Raw genomic sequence first — 19,576 nt, 5'->3', positions numbered from 1 at the left:
ATTGTTTCTTATACAGTTTGTGAAGTGGTATAAGCTTACTTGAAAGTAAACTGTGATAACTTATACTTATGTGTTATAATCTCTAGAAGAGGCAGTAAAAATACTACAAAGAGGTATAATTTTAAAAAAATCTATGCAGGAGATAAAATGAAATATGAAAAAATACATGCTTCTTACAAATGAAGGCAGGAAAGGAGGAAAAGACAGGGTAAATAAAAAGCAATACCAAGATGTAAGTTTGAAATCCAACTATATTAACATCTGTCTTACAGTAAACACTCCAATTAAGATGCAGAAATTTTCAGCTTGGTTCAAAAACAACCAAGACCCAACTATATGCTCGTTATCAGAAATTCATTTTAAATCTGAAGACTCAGATGTTGTAAGTAAAAGAGTGGAAGAAAGTATACCATGTAAACAGCATCTGGAAGATAATGTGACTATATTCATATGAGACAAAATAGACAAATAGATTATAACAGATTTTATAATGATAAAAACACCGTTTCATCAAGACATAACAGTACTCAGTGTGCATGTACCTAATAATCCTTTCAAAATACATGAAGCAAAAATTACCAGAAATGAATGATGGAACTGAACTTCTAGAAGAAAACATACAAGAAAATCTTGGTGAACATTTGGATTAGTCACAGGTTTCTTAAAGAAGACCAAGGGACCAAGTCAGTTCAATGGTGAAAGGCAAGTCTTTTTAGTAAATGTTGCTGAAACAACTGCATATCTCTAAGGAAAAACATGGACCTCAACCCAGTCTTACTCCGGATGTAAAAATGAATCCTAGATGGATTATAAATCTAAGTGTAAAGCCCGGAACCATAATTCTCCTAGAAGAAAATATAGGAAGATATCTTTGCCACCCTGGAGTAGACAACAGTTTCTTGGACAAGATACATAAGACACTAACCATAAAAAAGGTGCCATTAAGAAACCAAATAGGGAGCCCGCCTCGTGGCTGAGTGGTTAAGTTCACACGCTCCACTTCAGCAGCCCAGGGTTTTGCCGGTTCAGATCCTGGGCATGGACCTAGCACTGCTCATCAAGCTGTGCTGAGACGGCATCCCACATAGCAGAGCCAGAAGGACCTACAAGTAGAATATACAACTATGTACTGGGGGGCTTTAGGGAGAGGAAGAAGAAGGAGGAAAAAAAAAGATTGGCAACAGATGTTAGCTGAGGTGCCAATCTTTAAAAATAAATAAATGAATAAAAAATATATTTAAAAAACAAAGAAACCAAATAGACAAGCCACACAGTGGGAAAAAATATTCTTAGTACGTTTATCTGACAAAAGACTTGTGTCTAGGATATATAAACATCTCCCACAAGTCAACAATAAAAAGATGAGTAACCCCATCTAAAAATGAGCAAAAGACTTAAATATTTCACAAAACAAGATACAGGAATAATCTGTAAGCACATAAAAAGGTGCTTAACATTGGGCATCAGGGCAGTACAGAAAACAGTCAGTAAAGGGGTTTGGAGGAATTTGGATGGGAGTGATGTAACTTTTCTATATCTTTATTATGGCTACACAACATATGCAATTGTCAAAACTCTTAACTGTAAACTAAAAAATATGAATTTACTGACTGTGAATTATGCCCAAATAAAAAAATATTTTTAAAGCTACAACAAAATACCATATCCTACTTGAATGGCTAAAGTGAAAGATGTATGACAACAAACATAGGTGAAGATACAGAGCAGTTATTATAACTCATTCCTTAGTGGTGGGCATGTAAAATTGTACAACCACTACAAGAACTTTTGGGGAAGTTTTTAAGAAATTAAATGTATATCTAACCTGTCACCTAGATTTTACCCAAGAAATCATGTCTATGTAAACACTACCAAGAAATGTTCATAACAGCCTTATTCATAATTCCAGATCTGCAAATGACTGAAGTGTCCATCAGTAGTAGAATAGCTAAATAAATTGTAGTATACTTATATAATATAAAGCTGCTCAGCAATAAAAAGTAACAAACTACTGAAACTCAATACAACATAGAGGCCACTGAAAAACATCATGTTGAGTAAAACAAAACACACCACAAAAATACATACTGTACGATTCCAGTTATATGGTAATCATAAGCAGGCAACACTAATTTTTATTGATAGAAGTCAGAAAGTGGTTGCTGGTGATTGTTCTTAACTATAAAGAGGCACAATGGAAATTTCTGGGTTGGTTGATGGAAAGGGTATGTATCTTGTTTGGGGTTGTGGTTAATGGGTGTATGTAGTTGTCAAAAATCCTTCCAACTGAACTGTTCAAATTTGTATATTTTATTGCTTATAATTCTACTGTAATTTAATTTTTTAAAATAAGTTCTGGTATGATAAGTACATATTAGTGGTAAGGAATGGATTTTTTAAAAATAAATGTTGTTGGATGGATTAGCTAGTTATTTAAGGGAATAAAATTAGCTTTAGAACCTCACTTCACACCTTGTGTTAAAATAAGTTTTCAGTTGGCTTAGACTAGATGTGAAAAACATAAAGCAAAAATAGGTGTTTTTTAAATTGTCCATGTGGGACCACTTCATAGTGGGTCACTGACACACTGCTAGAGTATATTAGACTGACCAGCACAACCTGGTTCACCCAGAACTTTCCCTGTTTTAGCACTGACAGCCCTGTGTCTGGAAACCCCTTTAGTCTCAATTTTGAAACTGAAATTCCCAGTCAGTCCAGACCAGTTGCTCACCCTAATGTGAGTGTAAGTTAAATACAGGCTTATGTTTGACGGTATGTGTCAATAACCTTAAAATTTTAATACTTACTATGCTTTTCTAGGGAAATATCCTGAGAGCAGTAGGGAAAACCTTAGGTGCAAGAGAAAAACATGAGAAAAGATATTCAAAACTAAACAAAACTAACTTAAAACCCTGAAACAAACTTAAGTACTTCATTAGACAAAACTTAGCTGTTTTCAGTCTTTCACTTCATCACCTCGCAGCCGTGTTAAAAGGCAGCTTCCTAGACCCCATCCCCAGTTTCTGATTGAGTATGACTTGGGTAGGGTCTGAAACTTTGTATTTCTAACAAATATCCAAGAGATACTGATGTTGCTGCTCCTATGACCAAACTTTGTGAACCACTATTCTAAAACCATCCCTGTTATTGATGTTTGTAATGATGAACCCACATTACTGAGAAAAATATAAATAAGTTATTTGAGAAAGCAAGGAAATAAGTTTTATAAAATATTCCCTTTTACATATTTAATTTTGCTGAAGAAAGAAGCTTTTGAAATCAAGGTCTATTACCTATGTAGAACACTGTATTTTTCAATATGGTATAAATGAAGTATTACTGTTATTTCCAATGATGTCAAGTGTAGTAGAGAATATAGTGGATATTCACCAAAAATTTAAGATCTTAGAATCAAAAGTGACCCAAAAGGCTTCAACAAAAATTCTCTCCTCCGTCAAATCAGTGAGAAGTGGCCAAAATTGTCAGAATAAGCTTTTTTGTGTGTATGTGAGGAAGATCAGCTCTGAGCTAACATCTATTGCCAATCTTCCTCTCTTTGCTTGAGGAAGATTGTCACTGAGCTAATATCTGTGCCAGTCATCTTCTATTTCATATGTGGGACGCTGCCACAGCATGGCTTGATGAGCAGTGCATAGGTCCACGCAAGGGATGCAAACCTGTGAACCCTGGGCGGGCAAAGCAGAGTTCATGAACTTAACCACTACACCAGCAGGCAGGCCCCTTCCCCCCCTTTTTTTTTGAGGAAGATTAGCCCTGAGCTAACATCCACCACCAACCCTCCACTTTTTTCTGAGGAAACTTGGCCCTGAGCTAACATCTGTGCCCGTCTTCCTCTACTTTATAGGTAGGATACCTGCCACAGCATGGCTTAATAAGCAGTGTGTAGGTCTGTACCCGAGATCCAAACTGATGAACCCCAGGCCACCAAAGCAGTGTGTGCAAACTTAACTGCTATGCCACTGGGCTGGCCCTCAGAATAAACTTTTTTAAGACTCTGGAAAGTAATCAAAGAATTGCAACAGTTTATTCAAGAAAAATGACTGAATCTCATAAATGTGAGCTTTGTGGAGTTTTAACTTGCCTAAGTCCTATTCCCTGCTCTCCAGTACCACATTAACCTTAAAAAATAGTCCACATTTACAGTGAAAACCAGTAAGCTGACAGCCACTAGAGAGAGTAGAACAGAGGTGGAATTTTCAGAGCCTCTTCCCCAGAGAACTGTCATAATTTGACCTAATAGTTCTTGAAACACCGTATTTGCAAGGTTCTCTGTATTTGACCTGATTTAGAGTTTTACCAGTGCAAAAGCCTTCTCCCCTGGGGTAATTGTCAAAACAATTACAGGCACGTTATGGCTGCCTGAGACATTGGATAATGGGGCAAACAGTACGCAATTCAAAAGTTTACACAGAAAACTGAGAAATGAGATCTCCATAGGGCCTTTGAAAAGTCCTGACATATTGCTTGGAATCTAGGAGGACACCTGCATGTCTTGGACTCTGTGCATGCTCAGGAAAGACCTGAAAGGACCCTAAACTCTCCCCTCTGGCTGACCATGAGGCTCTGTGCAAGCAGTAAGTGAAGACTGAGGCAGAGTTATCAATTGCCTAGGCGAGTGTTGAAGGTGTTAGCCAATGTGCATGCAGAGCTCTTCAGGCAAAGAGTCCATGCATTTAAGGAAATTACTGTCCATTCATTAACTGACCATTAAACTAACAGGCAGAGACATCAGTGGTACACACAAGAAAGAATACAAACTTTGTAGAATTCAGAAAAGTCACCAAACAGCAACTATAACAAAAAGCAACAATAAGTCATGGGTAGGAGGGCAGATCTGATTTCCAGAGTTGCTACATTATATTATTTCAGATGTCCAGTTTTCAACAAATTATGAGACATGCAGAAGAACATGAAAATGTGGCCTGTACACAGGAAGAAAAGCAATAAAAAGAAACTGTCCTGAAGGAATCACAACATTGGACTTAACTAGACAAAGACTTGAAATCAGATATTTCAAATATGTTCAAAGAACTAAAGAAACCATGTCTACAGAATGAAAGTATAGGAACAATCTCTCACCAAGTAGAAAGAAGATCAATAAAGAGATTCTATTATAAAAAAGAACCAAATAGAAATTATGGAGTTGAAAAGTACAATAACTGAAATGAAGAAAATCCTAGACAAGCTTAACAGCAGATTTGAGCTGGCAGAAGACAGAATCAGCAAGAAGAAAAATTAACTGAGCCTCAAAGATCTATGGGATACCATCAAGTATACCAATATATGCATAATGAAGTCTCAGAATGACAGGAGAGAAAGGGACAGAAAGAATATTTAAATAAGTAATGACTGAGAACTTCCCAAATTTGATAAAAAGCATTGTACACATCTGAAAAGCTTGGTGAACTCCAAGTAGAATAAACTTGAAGAAATCCACACCATAGACTCATCATAATCAAACTGTCAAAAGACAGACAGAGAATCTTGAAAGCAGAAAGATGGAAATGATTCATTATATACAGGGAATCTTCAATAAGATTAACACCTAATTTGTCCTCAAAAACCATGGTGGGATGACATATTAAAACTTGGGCGGGTGGGGCGCAGCTGGCCCCATGGTCGAGTGGTTAAGTTCGCGCACTCCACTTCACCAGCCCAGGGTTTGCGTGTTCAGATCCTGGGCACAGACCTAGCACCACTCATCAAGCCATGCTGAGGTGGCATCCCGCATCCCACAACTAGAAGAACCCACAACTAGAATATAAAACTATGTACTGGGGGGCTTTGAGGAGGAGGGGGAGGGATTGGCAACAGATGTCTGCTCAGGGCCAATCTTTGGGGGGAAAAAGAAAAGTTTTGGGGGAAAAAGCTATTGACTAACAATTCTATATCCAGCCAGGCTATCCTTCAGAAATGAAGGACAAATTAAGACATGCCCAGGTAAACCAAAGCTGAGGAAGTTTGTCTCTAGTAAACCTGCCCTGCAAGAAGTACTGAAGGAAATCCTTCAGACTAAAATCAAAAGACACACTAGTAAGTAACCCAAATCCACATGAAGAAATGGAGAGCACTGTTAAAGGGAACTACGTAGATAAACATAAACAGTATAAGTGTGTTTTTGGTTTGTAAATATTTGTTTTTCTCTTACATGATTTAAAAGACAACAAAGCAATAATTTTAAATCTGTGTTGATATGCACACATTGTATAAAGATGTAATTTATATCACAATAATATCACAAGGTGGGTAGAGGACACAGAGTTATATAGGAGCAGAGTTTTTATATACTACTGAATTAATTTGGTATTAATCCAAAGTAGATCATTATAAAATGTTAATTATAATCCAGAGAACCCACCAAGAAAATAAAATATATATAGCAAAAGAAATGACAAGGGAATTAAAATGATTTACTAGAAAATATCTATTTAATAAAAGAAAGTAGTAATGGAATAATAGAGGAACAAAAAAGACATAAGACGTAAAGAAAACAATATAGATGACATACATATTGCTTTTTCCATAATTACATTAAATGTAAATGGTTTGGGGGCTGGCCCTGTGGCCAAGTGGTTCATTTCGTGCCCTCTGCTTCGGCAGCCCAGGGTTTCGCCAGTTCAAATCCTGGGCGCAGACATGGCACCGCTTGTCAGGCCGTGCTGGGGTGGCATCCCACATGCCACAACTAGAAGGACCCACAACTAAAAAAAATACACAACTATGTACTGGCGGGGCTTTGGGGATAAAAATAAAATCTTTAAAAAAAAAGGGTGTAAAGGGATTAAGTGCTCCAGTTAAAAGACTGATACTGACAGAATGGATTAGAAAACAAGATCCAACTATATGTTGTCTACACCAAACACACTTAAGATTCAAAGATGCAGTGGTTTACTTTCAACAAACATTGAAACTAAAAGGTTGGAAAAGATACACTATGTGCAAGCAGTAACCAAGAAACATCTAGAGTGGCTATACTAGTATCAGACAAAGTAGACTTTAAAACAAAACTTATTACTAAAGACAAAGGACATTTTATGATACATGTGTTTTGTAAATTATTTGTAATATATCATATAGTTGTATATATTATATAATTTTTGGTAAATCCCTAGAAAGACATAACTATTGAAACTGTCTCACGAAGAAATGGAAAAATCTGAAAGGAGCTGTAACAGTTAAAGGGATTGAATTGATAATCAAAACATCCCACAAAGGAAAAAGCCCAGGACTAGATAGCCTCACTGGTGCAGTCTGCCAAATGTTTAAAGAAGAATTAACACTAGTCATTTACACAAACTCTTCCCCAAAAAGGGATAAGCATGAAGAAGACTTCCCAACTCATTCTGCAAGGCCAGTATTATTGTTATATCAAACCAGACAAGGACATCATCAGAAAAAACTACAAGTTAATACCCTTATGAATATGGATATAAAAATCCCCAACAAAATATTATACCGTATCCAGCAGCATGAAAATGGATTATACACCATAACCAAGTAGAATTTATCAAGGAACGCCTGGTTGGTTCAACATAGAAAAACCCCTCAAAGTAAGACACTGAGTAGAGTAAAGGACATAAACCACATGATCATCTCAACAGACACAGAAAAAGCACTAGTTGAAAACCAGCCCCATTGCATCATAAAAACACTGAAGAAATTAGGAAGAAAACTTCCTCAACCTGATGAAGGGTATCTATGAAAAACTAATAGCTTAAATCACACTAGGCACTGAAACATTGAAAACTTTCACTCTAAGATTAGGAACAAGACCCAGGTGTCTACTCTTGCCACTTCTATTCAACATTGTCCTTGAGTTTCTAGACAGGACACTTAGGCAAGAAAAAGAAATAAAAAGCTTCCAGATTAAAAAGGAAGAAGGAAGACTATCTCTACATGACATGGCAGATGCCATAACCTTATATATAAAAAATCTTAGGAATCCAACAATAAAACTATTACAGCTAATAAGCAAGTTCAGCAAATTTGCAGGACAGAGAATCACTGTACAAGAAACAGTTGTATTTCTGCATACTGGCATTGAATAACCTGAAAGTGAATTTAAGAAAACAATTCCAGGGCCAGCCCTGGTGGCCTAGTGGTTAAGTTCAGCACACTTGCTTTGGCCATCTAGGTTCAATTCCCAGCTGCAGACCTACACCACTTGTCAGTGGCCATGCTGTGGTGGCAGCTCACATGCTAAATAGAGGAAGATTGGCAAAGATGTTAGCTCAGGGCAAATCTTCTTCAGCAAAAAAAAAAAAAAAAGTCCATTTACAATAGTATCAAAAAGAAGTAAAAATTTATGGATATATTTAATTAACAAAGTGGATAAACAAAATGTGGAATAGCCATACAATGAAGTATTATTCAGCCATAATAAGTAATGAAGTACTGATATGTGCTACAACAAGGATGAACTCCCAGGAGACCACACATGGTTTTATCTTCTGGCCAACATGTGCTTGCCCTATAGGTATACTATATGGAAACCAAGTTAATCACTGGTTGCTTAGTATTATAGAAAGCCTTTCATTTATATGTTAAAGGCTAAGTTAAAGAAGCCAAATACAAATGGCCACATATTATAGTATCCCATTTATTTAAAATGTACGTGATAGATAAATCCATTGAGTCAGAAAGTAGGTTAATGGTTGCCAGGGACCAAGCAGAGAGGGAAGGGGAGAATGACTGCTAATGGATAGTGGGTTTCTTTTAGGGGTTATGAAAATGCTTTGGAATTAGATCATGGTGATAGTTGCACATCCTTGTGAATGCACTAAAAACCAGTGAATTGTACACTTTAAAAGTGAACTTTATGTAACTTACGCCTCCATTTTTTTAAGTGTTAGTCTAAAAGAAAAATATGACCCTAAGGCTATTTGCATAAATATGTCTTTCAGTACAAGGATTTCTACTAAAACATCCTTGATAATCTATCTTCCATTAAAGTGTTCACTGATATTTAGGAAAGTTTTTAATTTGTAGTCTTCTTAACAGACTGTTCTCTTTTGAATCTATTTAGGTTGTCTTCAGATCTTGTCTGCAGCAGAAGGATTTGATGCTCAGGAATAATTCATTAAAAATTAGAATCTTCTCTATAATAATCCGTGAAAGTTTATCTTCCTTTTATGTTTCTTCCCTTATTTGTTCCCTTGGAATTAGGAGGATTTTCTTTATGTTCAAAGTAGAGCTGTTTATACATTGTGTTGAGTTTTTTATAGCCTTCAGCTAGAGATATTCTCTAATAAAACGACATTTTGTTATATTTGTTTAGATTAAGGTTCTTGGGTCTTGGTTTTCCTTCAAGAAGTATGTGTGTTTCTGCTTAGTTGCATAATGATATCCTTTATAGATGATATAAAACATCAGGTCTTTACATGGTTAAAATGGTTTTTTACGTAAATTTTATGATCTCAAGAATTTCTGGGCTCATAGTCAAATTTTCCAAAATTGGTGTGTGATCTTTAACAGGTTTTAGATTAGATGTCGACAAAACAAGCTTTCATATAAAAATGGCGTGACAGTTCTCCTTCCTTTCCAAAAATATTCAGTGAAGGTCCGAACATTGCTGTAGTCCACCCATTGCTGTTTCTAGGGGGGAAAAAACCCAAATATTTAAAACTTATTACATTCAAGTGTAATGCTCCCGTGAATGTCCTATTAAGTTTTTCTTATGGTGAAAAAGGTACAGTCTCTTAAGATAGCGTGCCTTGCAGTATATACTAGGTATTGGCAGCCTTTCAGAAAAAGAATTAAGTTGCTTCTTCTTCTGAAGTGGGATTGATCCCCTCAGTAATTATTTCACCCAAGGAAGGGCCCTTTATTCAAAAAGTATCTCGTTGCTCATTTAATATCATTTACTCTGTTGAAATGTCTGTTCTTGAAATCTGAGCTATTTTAATACTTTTAAATAATTGCTTTCCTGTTACTCCAAAAGAATGGAAGCTTTAGTTTGGGAAAGGAAGGAAGAGAATTGAAACTGAAATGAGTAATAGGAGTGAAAATGTGGCAAGAGTAGAAAATACTACAAACAAAATGAATTTCCTTCCTCTTGCTTGAGGTACTCATGAAATGACAATGTACAAAATGATGACACTTGTTGACTTTTCAGGTTGTCAAAGTAAGGTATGTTTCTCAAGAGGTTGATAGACAGCCCTCCGGAAAACCTGCAGGAAGATGTTTTGGCTTTACTCATTTGACATTAAGCAAAGTATTTTTAGTGAATAAAAGTGCTTTGATTGATGGTAATATTTTATTTTACTGTACGATATATTTTTAGAAATCAGAACAAGAAAATATTTTAGTGATAAAGTAATTTTATCTATGCCTACTCAAAGAGCAGTCTGTTGTGATTTCTAATCAGTGTGATAATTTTCTTTCAAGTTTAAGATTTGGTTTGATTTACAGGTAAACAGTGTTGACCTCCGAACTGCCAGCCATGAGCAAGCAGCGGCCACTTTGAAAAATGCTGGCCAAGCTGTGACAATTGTTGCACAGTATCGACCTGAAGGTAATAAAATTCTTGCTATCTATGTTTATTGTTTATTTCAGTTTTTAGAATTATTATTCTTAATAATGTTTAACTTTCCAATCTTAACCTTTTTTATGTTTTGGTCTTATTTATTAATCTGGTGTTTGTTTAGTCTGAATCTAATTCACTATCCAGGCCAAAGGGTTTTTAATAGGATGTAGAAACTTAGATCTGCCAACTCTGTTGAGTATTTCACCATTACTTGGATTAATTTTCAAGTGTGTATTTTATTAAATCTGTTCTCTAACCAAACACATACATTTTAACATACCTATTACTAACTCAGTGATCCAAAAGAATAATAAAAATCATCAGCAAAGATAGTAATATTGCCAAAGAAAATTAGGTCATCTCAGTTTTTTCTAACTTCTGAATTAGATTGTATTTATTAATATCAAAGTTTAAGATATATTTCTGATAGCCTTTCTTGCTGTTTAAAATAAAGAGACGAATACAAGATTGAGACATAATGTGTTTCTAGATAGTGAGGTATCATGGATATGACCTTACTGAGTTCCTAGGGGAAGAAGGTGGTAATGGAAAATTTGAAGTCATGCCATATTAACCATGTAGAAGACTCTAGTGTGTAGCAACATAGCCACTTCTCCAGTAAAACCTCAGTGGAATTTAAAAAGCAACCCAAAAGAATACATAGCATACTGGTTAATGTTCATAAACCACAAGATGAGGAAGGAAAAAGTGATGGGACTACAGGAGCCAAGTGAAACTTTCTGTAATTTGGCAACGGTTACATTTATTAATATTTTCTTGGAGTGAAATTTATTTTTGTAACAAAACCCAGTACGTTTTTTAGCTGATCAAAGAAGTTTGTTGGGCATTGCTTGCTATTTCATAATATGTACAGTCTTGTAAACCTCAGCATTTTAGGTTTAGTAACTGAACAAGGGTAAATTCATTTACATAAGGGGTAAATTCCGAGTAAATTCACGTTAACCAAACAAATAGGGACTAATATATGAAGTCAGAATGCCAATTTATTAATTTCTGTGAGAAACAAAACTGCCAGGGAACCACACATGGTTTTATCTTCTGGCCAAACCATGCTTGCCCTGTAGGTATACTATACGGAAGCCAAGTTAATCACTGGTTGCTTAGTATTCTAGAAAGCCTTTCATTTATATGTTTATTAGGAATATAAACTATTTAGTTATAATTAAAGGTAAGTCAGTATCTGCTCCCTGACCTCCCCAGAAAACATACAAATGCAACAAGTAAAATAAAACATACATACACACTTCAACCCACACAACTCCACCTCACATTAAGCAAAACTAAGAAGACAGATGTTAATGCCTGAACAACAACATATAGGCAAAGGCTGCTTAGCAGCTTGAGATCTGACGGAAGCCACATGGAAAGAGGGGAAGAGTAAAACATGGAGTGTTGGGAATGCTCAGTGGTGGCAGAACTTGCAATATGACAGAAAAGTACACTTTCTAAAGGTGAGGGGCTTGTTTTTGAGGTATAAAAACATTATCCCTGGGGCTGGCCCCATGACATAGTGGTTAGGTTCGGTGCACTCCACTTCAGCAGCCCAGGTTCACGGGTTCAGATCCTGGGCGCAGACCTACACCACTCATCAGGCCATGCTGAGGCAGCATCCCACATACAAAATAGAGGAAGACTGGCACAGATGTTAGCTCAGGGCCAATCTTCCTCAAGCAAAAAGGAGAGAGAGAGAGTGGCAACAGATGTTAGCTCAGGGTGAATCTTCCTCAGCAAAAAAAAAGAATCCCTTCTTTAAGGCAAGCCTCTTGGGAATTGGAGTGAGCAGGCTAGAACAGAAGACATCCTTGATATGGTTTGGTTTAGAGAAGTAGAGGACTCATTTGGGTGAAGCAGTCTGTCTTGATAGCATCAGATAATGTGAGTCTTTTGGTTTTAAAGACTATAAAGATAACCTGTGCTTCCATCTCCCTGCGCCCCTAAACTTTCTGGTCTAGCCAAATAGCTAGTCCAGCAAAATCCAACTCATTTAGTAATGAGTAATCTAAAAGTCACTGGTCTGGCATCATACAAAGATATTAATAAGAAGAGGTGGAAATAAACGGCAAAGTTTGACAACAGATAAAGGCTAGTCACACACACACGTACACACACAAAAGAACATTGGCACAAATCAGATGAAAATTTGATCTTAATGTTTAACAGTTTATGCATTCACTTCTTTGAAAGAAGGCCACAAAGCAGAAATGTAAGAACTGTAGGAAGAGATGGTTTAACAACCAGAAGAGATTAATTTTGAGCTCGCAGAACCCAAGAAAGAAGAAGGCAGACAAGTTTCTTCAATTGGAAGGCAGAGGCGAAGAGAGAGTGCAGAAAAATCAATAGGGGATGTAGAGGATATAGTAGGAAAAGTAAACCAAATGAAACAGATAAAGAGAATTTTAAAAGATTAGAGAGAAAATATTACCCATGCAAGACAGACAATTATGTATATGCAACATACACAAAATTAGACTTCCGAGAAAAGAAAAATTAAGAGAATAAATATTTGAAATTATAATACATTCAAGAAAACTTCCCTGAATTAAAAAGAAGTGATCCTTATAGTGAAAGGATACAGCATGATAGAAAATTCACTCAGATTGGTCAAAATTCAGACATTCTAGTTAATGTTTATCGGGAAAGAATCTTCTGGGACCCAGGGAAAAATAGTTATCAATAAAGGGGTAAATACTGATTGATAGAAGGAAGAACTGCTCTAATGCTTGGTGAGCACAGATCAGAACAAGGACAGTTAATTGTACCATTTTTATATTTGGTGGCTCCTAACTAAGCCTAATGTATCCCTGTATGCACTGGATGTCCTTGCCACTGGCCAGGGTGGGCTACCCTTTTCCTAGGATAGTTAGTGAAGGGGCCCGGGAATCTCCCTTTCAGATTATCTTTTTCTGTGTTTGTACTGTTTTTCTTTCTTTTGTTCTTTTTTTGTGATTTCAATACTTTTCTTCTACTTGAACCTTTCTGAGCGATGCTTTTTCTTTAGTTGTATTCAAAACTTTATTCTAGTCTTGATAGAGCCATTTTTGTATCAAGAATTTGCATTCTACTTTTCATTATTCTAATAGCTACTATTTAGTAGGTATCTTCTATGTTTCAAGATTAGACCCTTATGTCGATTACTCCTGTATATGTATTTTCTTTCTGAACATCTCCTGAACACCAGGCTTATGTGTCCTATTTGATTTCTTCGTAATTTTTGAAATTGAGCATGTCTGAAACAATTCTTTTACTGTCTCAGTAAATGACATCTCCATTGATGCCTAAGCCAGAAGCCTAGGAGTCCTCTCTGACCCGACTCCCCTTTCTGAACCTCTATGTCACAGCCACTACCCTAACCAAAGCCACCATTATCTCTTACCTGAACTATCTTAATAGCCTCTAACAAATCTCCTTACTTCTTTCTCTGTTTTCTTTAATCCATTCCCTGTTCAGCCAGCCCTGGTGGTCTAGTGGTTAAGATTTGGCACTCTTACCACTACAGCCTAGGTTCGTTTCCAGTCAGGGGACCACACCACTTGTGTATCAGTTGCCATACTGTGGCATCTGTGTGTTGCTGTGATGCTGAAAACTATGCCACCAGTATTTCAAATGCCAGCAGGGTCACCCATGGTGGACAAGTTTTAGCAGAGCTTCCAGACTAAGACTAGGAAGAAAGCCCTGATCTCCCGCTTCTGAAAAAACTGGCTATGAAAACCCTGTGAATAGCAGCCAAGCATTATCTGATATAGCACCAGAAGGTGAGAGGATCGCACAAAAAGACCAGGCAGGGTTCCGCTCTGCTGTACACAGGGTCACCAGGAGTCAGAATCAACTCAGTGGCTCTAACAACAGAATTCTCTGTTCATCAGCTAAATTAATCTTTTTAAATACAAAGATTGGATTGTATTGTTTCCCATTTAAAACATATACTCTGAATAAAATCCAAACCCTTTAATAGGAGCAAGGCCCTGTGTGACTGAGCACAGCAGGACACATGTGGCTTTACTGCATGCCCTCTACTCTTTCCTTAGCTCCTTAAGTTCTAACCATACAGGCCTTCTTTCACACCCTTGATTGCACCAGATACTTTCTTAATTCTCTACTCCTTCTGTTCTTTCTTAGAATATTCTTTCCCCCTCTTCTTTATATAGCTGGCTCCTTCTCATGATTCCCTTTCTCATAGCACTGTGATAGTTTTCCTTTGTAACACTTAACACAGTTGGTAATTGTGATGTTTATTTAGATGCCTATTTGTTTATTATTTATTTAAGCCTTACTCTAGAACCTTATAAAATACGTGGGTCTATCCTTACATACAGATGATGAAGTAGACTCAGATAAAGCTGGTAATAACTAGGATTGAGTCCCAGATTTATTGCCTTCAAAATCTAGATACTTTTCACTGGGGATATTTTGACAGGTGCTTAGTGTGGCAGTGTTGATGTATACTGTATATTCTTTTACCGAGCTATGGTACCATTGCCTAATAAACACAAGGTAAGTACCAATAGAGCACAGAAGACAGACATTACCTTGAGAATTCAAAATGACATAAATTGTATTGCCTGGCATGAGGAGAGATGCCACAGAGTAGGATTAGGGCTTAACTGCCAACCTAAAGAATGGATAGGATTTAGATGGGCAGAGAGAAGAAATGTCATCCTAGGTAAAGAATATCTGAAGACCAAAGATAGATGAGTTAAAATTTAAAAGCATGTTTTGGGTACAGTCCTCCCTCAGTATCGTGGGGGATTGGTTCCAGGACCCCCCATGGATACCAAAATCTGAGTATACTCAAGTCCCATGTAGAAAATGGTGTGGTATTTGCATATAACCCATGCACATCCTCCCACATACTTTAAATCGTCTCTGGCTTAGTTACAGTATCTAATACAGTGTAAATGCTATGTAAGTAGTTGTTATGCTATATTGTTTAGGGAATAATGACAAGGGAAACGTCTGTACGTGTTCAGTACAGTCACAACCATCATAGGCCTTTTGATCCACAGTTGGTTGCATCCGCTGTTGTGGAACCCACAGATAGGGAGTGCTGACTGTGCTCTGAAAAGTCACCTGCCCTCATTGCTGTGTTGGCTACTTTCCTTATGTTTGTTTATTAGGTACTGTCGCTGGAGCTTTATGTTTTGTTTTAATATTAATTATGTATTTTTAATGATGTATTTTTGTTGTACAGCACTTTTTTAAAAAACGTATTCTACATCATCAGTGTGTAACTGCTATGAGGGCCAAGGATATAAGTTGAAGATAAGATTCAGATTTTCTTTCTCAGTGAGCTGGCCATTTTAAGAAGTACACAAGGAGTTGCCTGACACTCTGATAATAGTCATCTCCCTGCAGTTAGTCTCTTCATGCTACTGATGACGAATCCCTCGGGATTCTCTGCTCCACTGATAGTCTGACACACAAACACACACACACAGACAAAAGAGCAAAGAGGTAAGCTTGTGGGAGGAGTAAGTTTTTATCTTTTAGGTTCTATAGCTTGCCTATTAGTCTTCCATAAAATACTGTTACAGGTTTATCAGCTTGTATACTTTGAACTTTTATGACTTAGACTCTAAGTCTGCAAAAATAATCTCTACAAGATACTTAAAGGGACTTTATCTCCTAACTCCCCTCAGTTTTGCTAACTCCAAAGACTAACCATACTTCATTTTTTAGAGCTTTACTACTAATCATTTTGGGGAATCATAATCAGAAATCAAACACGGACACTGGAATTACTAATTACTAATTATTAATTAGTTTTATCCAGAAGTTAGAAAATTTTGACAAATAGTTCCTGGTCTGTAGTTCAAGAATCTCCTATGGGTTGGGTGATAGACTATAACAAAAAAAAATTGTGTGGTGCTAACCATATTCCGTTTGTTAACTCTCTTAATTCTCATACAACCCTGTAAGGTAGACACCCCCATTTTACGTTAGAGTTGAGTAAACTAAGGCAAAAAAAAGATTAAATAACTTGCCGGTTACCTAGCTGTTAAGTGGTTAAGATTTCTTCTAGCCCTTTGTAGAGGAATAAAACTTTGCCTTTACCCTTTTAGCTTCAGTGGTTAAGGCCTGCAAATTAATACTGACAAAAGACAGATTACCAGGAGAAAAAGGTTTATTTTGTAGTCATACAAGGATCCCACAAAAGAAGTAGCTGACTCATTAAATGGTTAAAATCAAAGGCTTATATACCTAACTTAGTATGGAAAAGAGAGTAGACAGAAAAGCCATCCATGGGAAAAACAAATAGATTTCTTTAGGAAAGATGAAGGGGTTTTTAGGAGAAAGTTCATCTATTCAGGAACGAGTGATCTTTCCCTCTTCTTCAAGGCTATCAAACTCCCTGGGAGAGGGTGTTTGTGATAGCCTCATTTCCCAGAAGCTGATGCTTTTAGTCAGGTAAGGGAAGCTCTGAGAAGGCTTTTTTTCCCCCTTCTGCGTTCGTTGCATCTCAAATGTCTTCAGCTTAAAGTAATCTTTCTCTTCTCTAGACCAGTCATAATAACCATTCTCTGAGAGTTGTTGCTCTCAGGTGTTAAGCTCTGTGTTTAATTAATATATTTCATTATAGAGTATAAATTAATTTTATTCTTCATAGTTGGGATTGCAAGTTTAAAAGAGATTGAGAGAGGTACAGTTTCTCCCCATTTTCCTGTCCTACTTTCTTTCATCTTTTCACTTCTAGTGTGGGGGTGAAAAAATATTAGAAGTTGAAAAGGGGAATAAAATAGAGGAAATCAGCTATTACACATTATCTCAGGGCCAGCCCAGTGGTGCAGCGGTTAAGTGTGCATATTCCACTTCGGCAGCCCGGGATTCACTGCTTTGGATCCTGGGTGCAGACATGGCACCGCTTGGCAAGCTATGCTGTGGTAGGCGTCCAACATATAAAGTAGAGAAAGATGGGCATGGATGTTAGCTCAGGGCCAGTCTTCCTCAGCAAAAAGAGGAGGATTGGCAGCAGATATTAGCTCAGGGCTAATCTTTCTCAAAAATAAATAAATAAAACCCAAAAAAACAAAACATTATCTCTCCTGTTATAAGCTTATGCATATTGTTTAACTTATGGCCAGCAGTTCAGAGACTCCCTAATATATTTAATGACAAGAAATATAGTTTGGTTCAGAAATTTCTAAAATACCGAATGGAGAAAATCTCCTGTGTAAGATTTCAGCTTTCTTCCAATAGTAGCTTTCCTCAGATGAGTTGTGATGTGATTTCTAGGAGAGGAATGCAAATGACTTACCTGAAGGAAAAAAATGAAGCTCTTCACCTAAAATAAAATCTAAGAAAATGTACACAGGATGGATATAAGGTGGAAATTGATAGAGCTAAAAATATGAATTGATTGAAACAAAAGGAAAAGATGGGAATCTTAGATGGATAAATGAAATGGGAGATAAAAGAAAAGTAACTTTGAGGAAAGTGTTGAAGTATGTTCTGGATAGACATATAGATGGTTATGAGGAATTGTTAGTAGTAAGTAAAGACCATAAATATGAAAATCTGAATAAAGTGAACAAAATAAATAAGGCACAGATTTAAGAGATTATCAGGAATTGACTTAGTTCTCCATTATCTTAAATGCTAGACATCTGAGACTTTATTTTAACTACTTTGTAGTGACTTAGTCACTTCTTAAGAAAGGGTATTTTTCTGCCTCACTATAAAAAGTAATGTGTTCTTGGGGCCGGCCCTGTGGTGCAGTGGTGAAGTTCACACGTTTCGCTTCAGCATCCCAGGGTTCACCAGTTCAGATCCCAAATGCGGACTTGGCACCTCTTGGCACGCCATGCTGTGGTAGGCATCCCACATATAAAGTAGAGGAAGATGGGCACGGATGTTAGCTCAGGGCCAGTCTTCCTCAGCAAAAAGAGGGGAATTGGCAGTAGATGTTAGCTCAGGGCTAATCTTCCTCAAAAAAAAGAAAAGAAAAAAAGTAATGTGTTCTTTTTACATAAAGTTTTTAAATTTCTAAAATGTAGAATGTTTTAAATCACTAGGACTTCTGTTAATCCAATCAGCAAAATTGCTGAGAACAGCTAATAATGTACATGCAACATAATGAATGTCTTATTAAAAGCATCACAGAGCTGTTAAGGCAGTAAGGAATTATCAAACAAAAAGTGAAGGAAAACTGGGAACTCAGAGAGTTACAGAAGCACAGAGGTTGCTTATTGTATAAGAGCGGTGGTGTACTGGCTTATAAGAAATGATTATTAAATTTTCAGGAGTTTTGCAAACTAGTTGTTAAACACAGCCATTATTAAAAATAAAATTTATAGGGGCCGGCCCCGTGGCATAGTGGTTAAGTTGGGCACACTTTGCTTTGGCAGCCCAGGTTTGCAGGTTCGGATCCCAGACGTGGATTTACAGCACTCATCAGCCATGCTGTGGTGGTGACCCACATGCAAAATAGAGGAGGATTAGCACAGATTTTAGCTCAGGGCTAATCTTCCTCAAGCCAAAAAAAAAAAGAGGAGGATTAGCAACAGATGTTAGCTCATGGCTAGTCTTCTCACCAGAAATAAAATAAAATAAAATTTATAAATGTACAAATAAATTATATTTAAAAGATTAAAATATTAAAGACAAAAGTAATAAATATTGAAAACTCATTACTTCCTAATCATTTGCTAGATTACCACTAAATAATGGGATCGTAGAACAGTGGGACAGACAGCAAATAGAAAATAAGATAGTAGACGTAAAGCTAGATCACCCAGAACTCCCTCCTCCATACCCCTAGAAAAATAGTAGGATAGCAAAACCAAAACTTATTAACAGATCTGTAACAAAACTAGATGAGAAGGTATCCCCATGAATTGCAAAATACAAGCAGGTATAAACAAGCTAACAACAGCTGTAAGTCTGTGCCATCAGCATCTGTACAAGGGGAAGCAACAGAAGCCCAAAAACCAATTAGTACTCATTAGGACATGCAGTGAGCCAAGTTGAGAACAGCACTTGAAACTATAAAGGTTTTTGCATAATCTCCATGTA

The 19,576-nt window shown here is 36.8% G+C and overlaps 1 protein-coding gene across 7 annotated transcripts in view; it reads left to right on the top strand.

Annotated features, from left to right (window-relative positions):
• The window catches only part of DLG1 (discs large MAGUK scaffold protein 1), a 256,224-nt gene that overhangs the window by 187,174 nt on the left and 49,474 nt on the right, over positions 1-19,576 (top strand). For all 7 annotated transcript variants that reach the window (XM_046658376.1, XM_046658375.1, XM_046658374.1 and 4 more), the window contains one exon: positions 10,432-10,534. In XM_046658376.1, coding sequence (XP_046514332.1) covers positions 10,432-10,534 — 103 coding nt within the window. The remainder of the gene's footprint in view (positions 1-10,431; positions 10,535-19,576) is intronic.

This window comes from Equus quagga, chromosome 4 (genome assembly GCF_021613505.1).
Source record: "Equus quagga isolate Etosha38 chromosome 4, UCLA_HA_Equagga_1.0, whole genome shotgun sequence".
NCBI lineage: Eukaryota > Metazoa > Chordata > Mammalia > Perissodactyla > Equidae > Equus > Equus quagga.
Note: the sequence above shows the minus strand (reverse complement) of the source record. Positions and strands in the feature narration are given on the sequence as shown.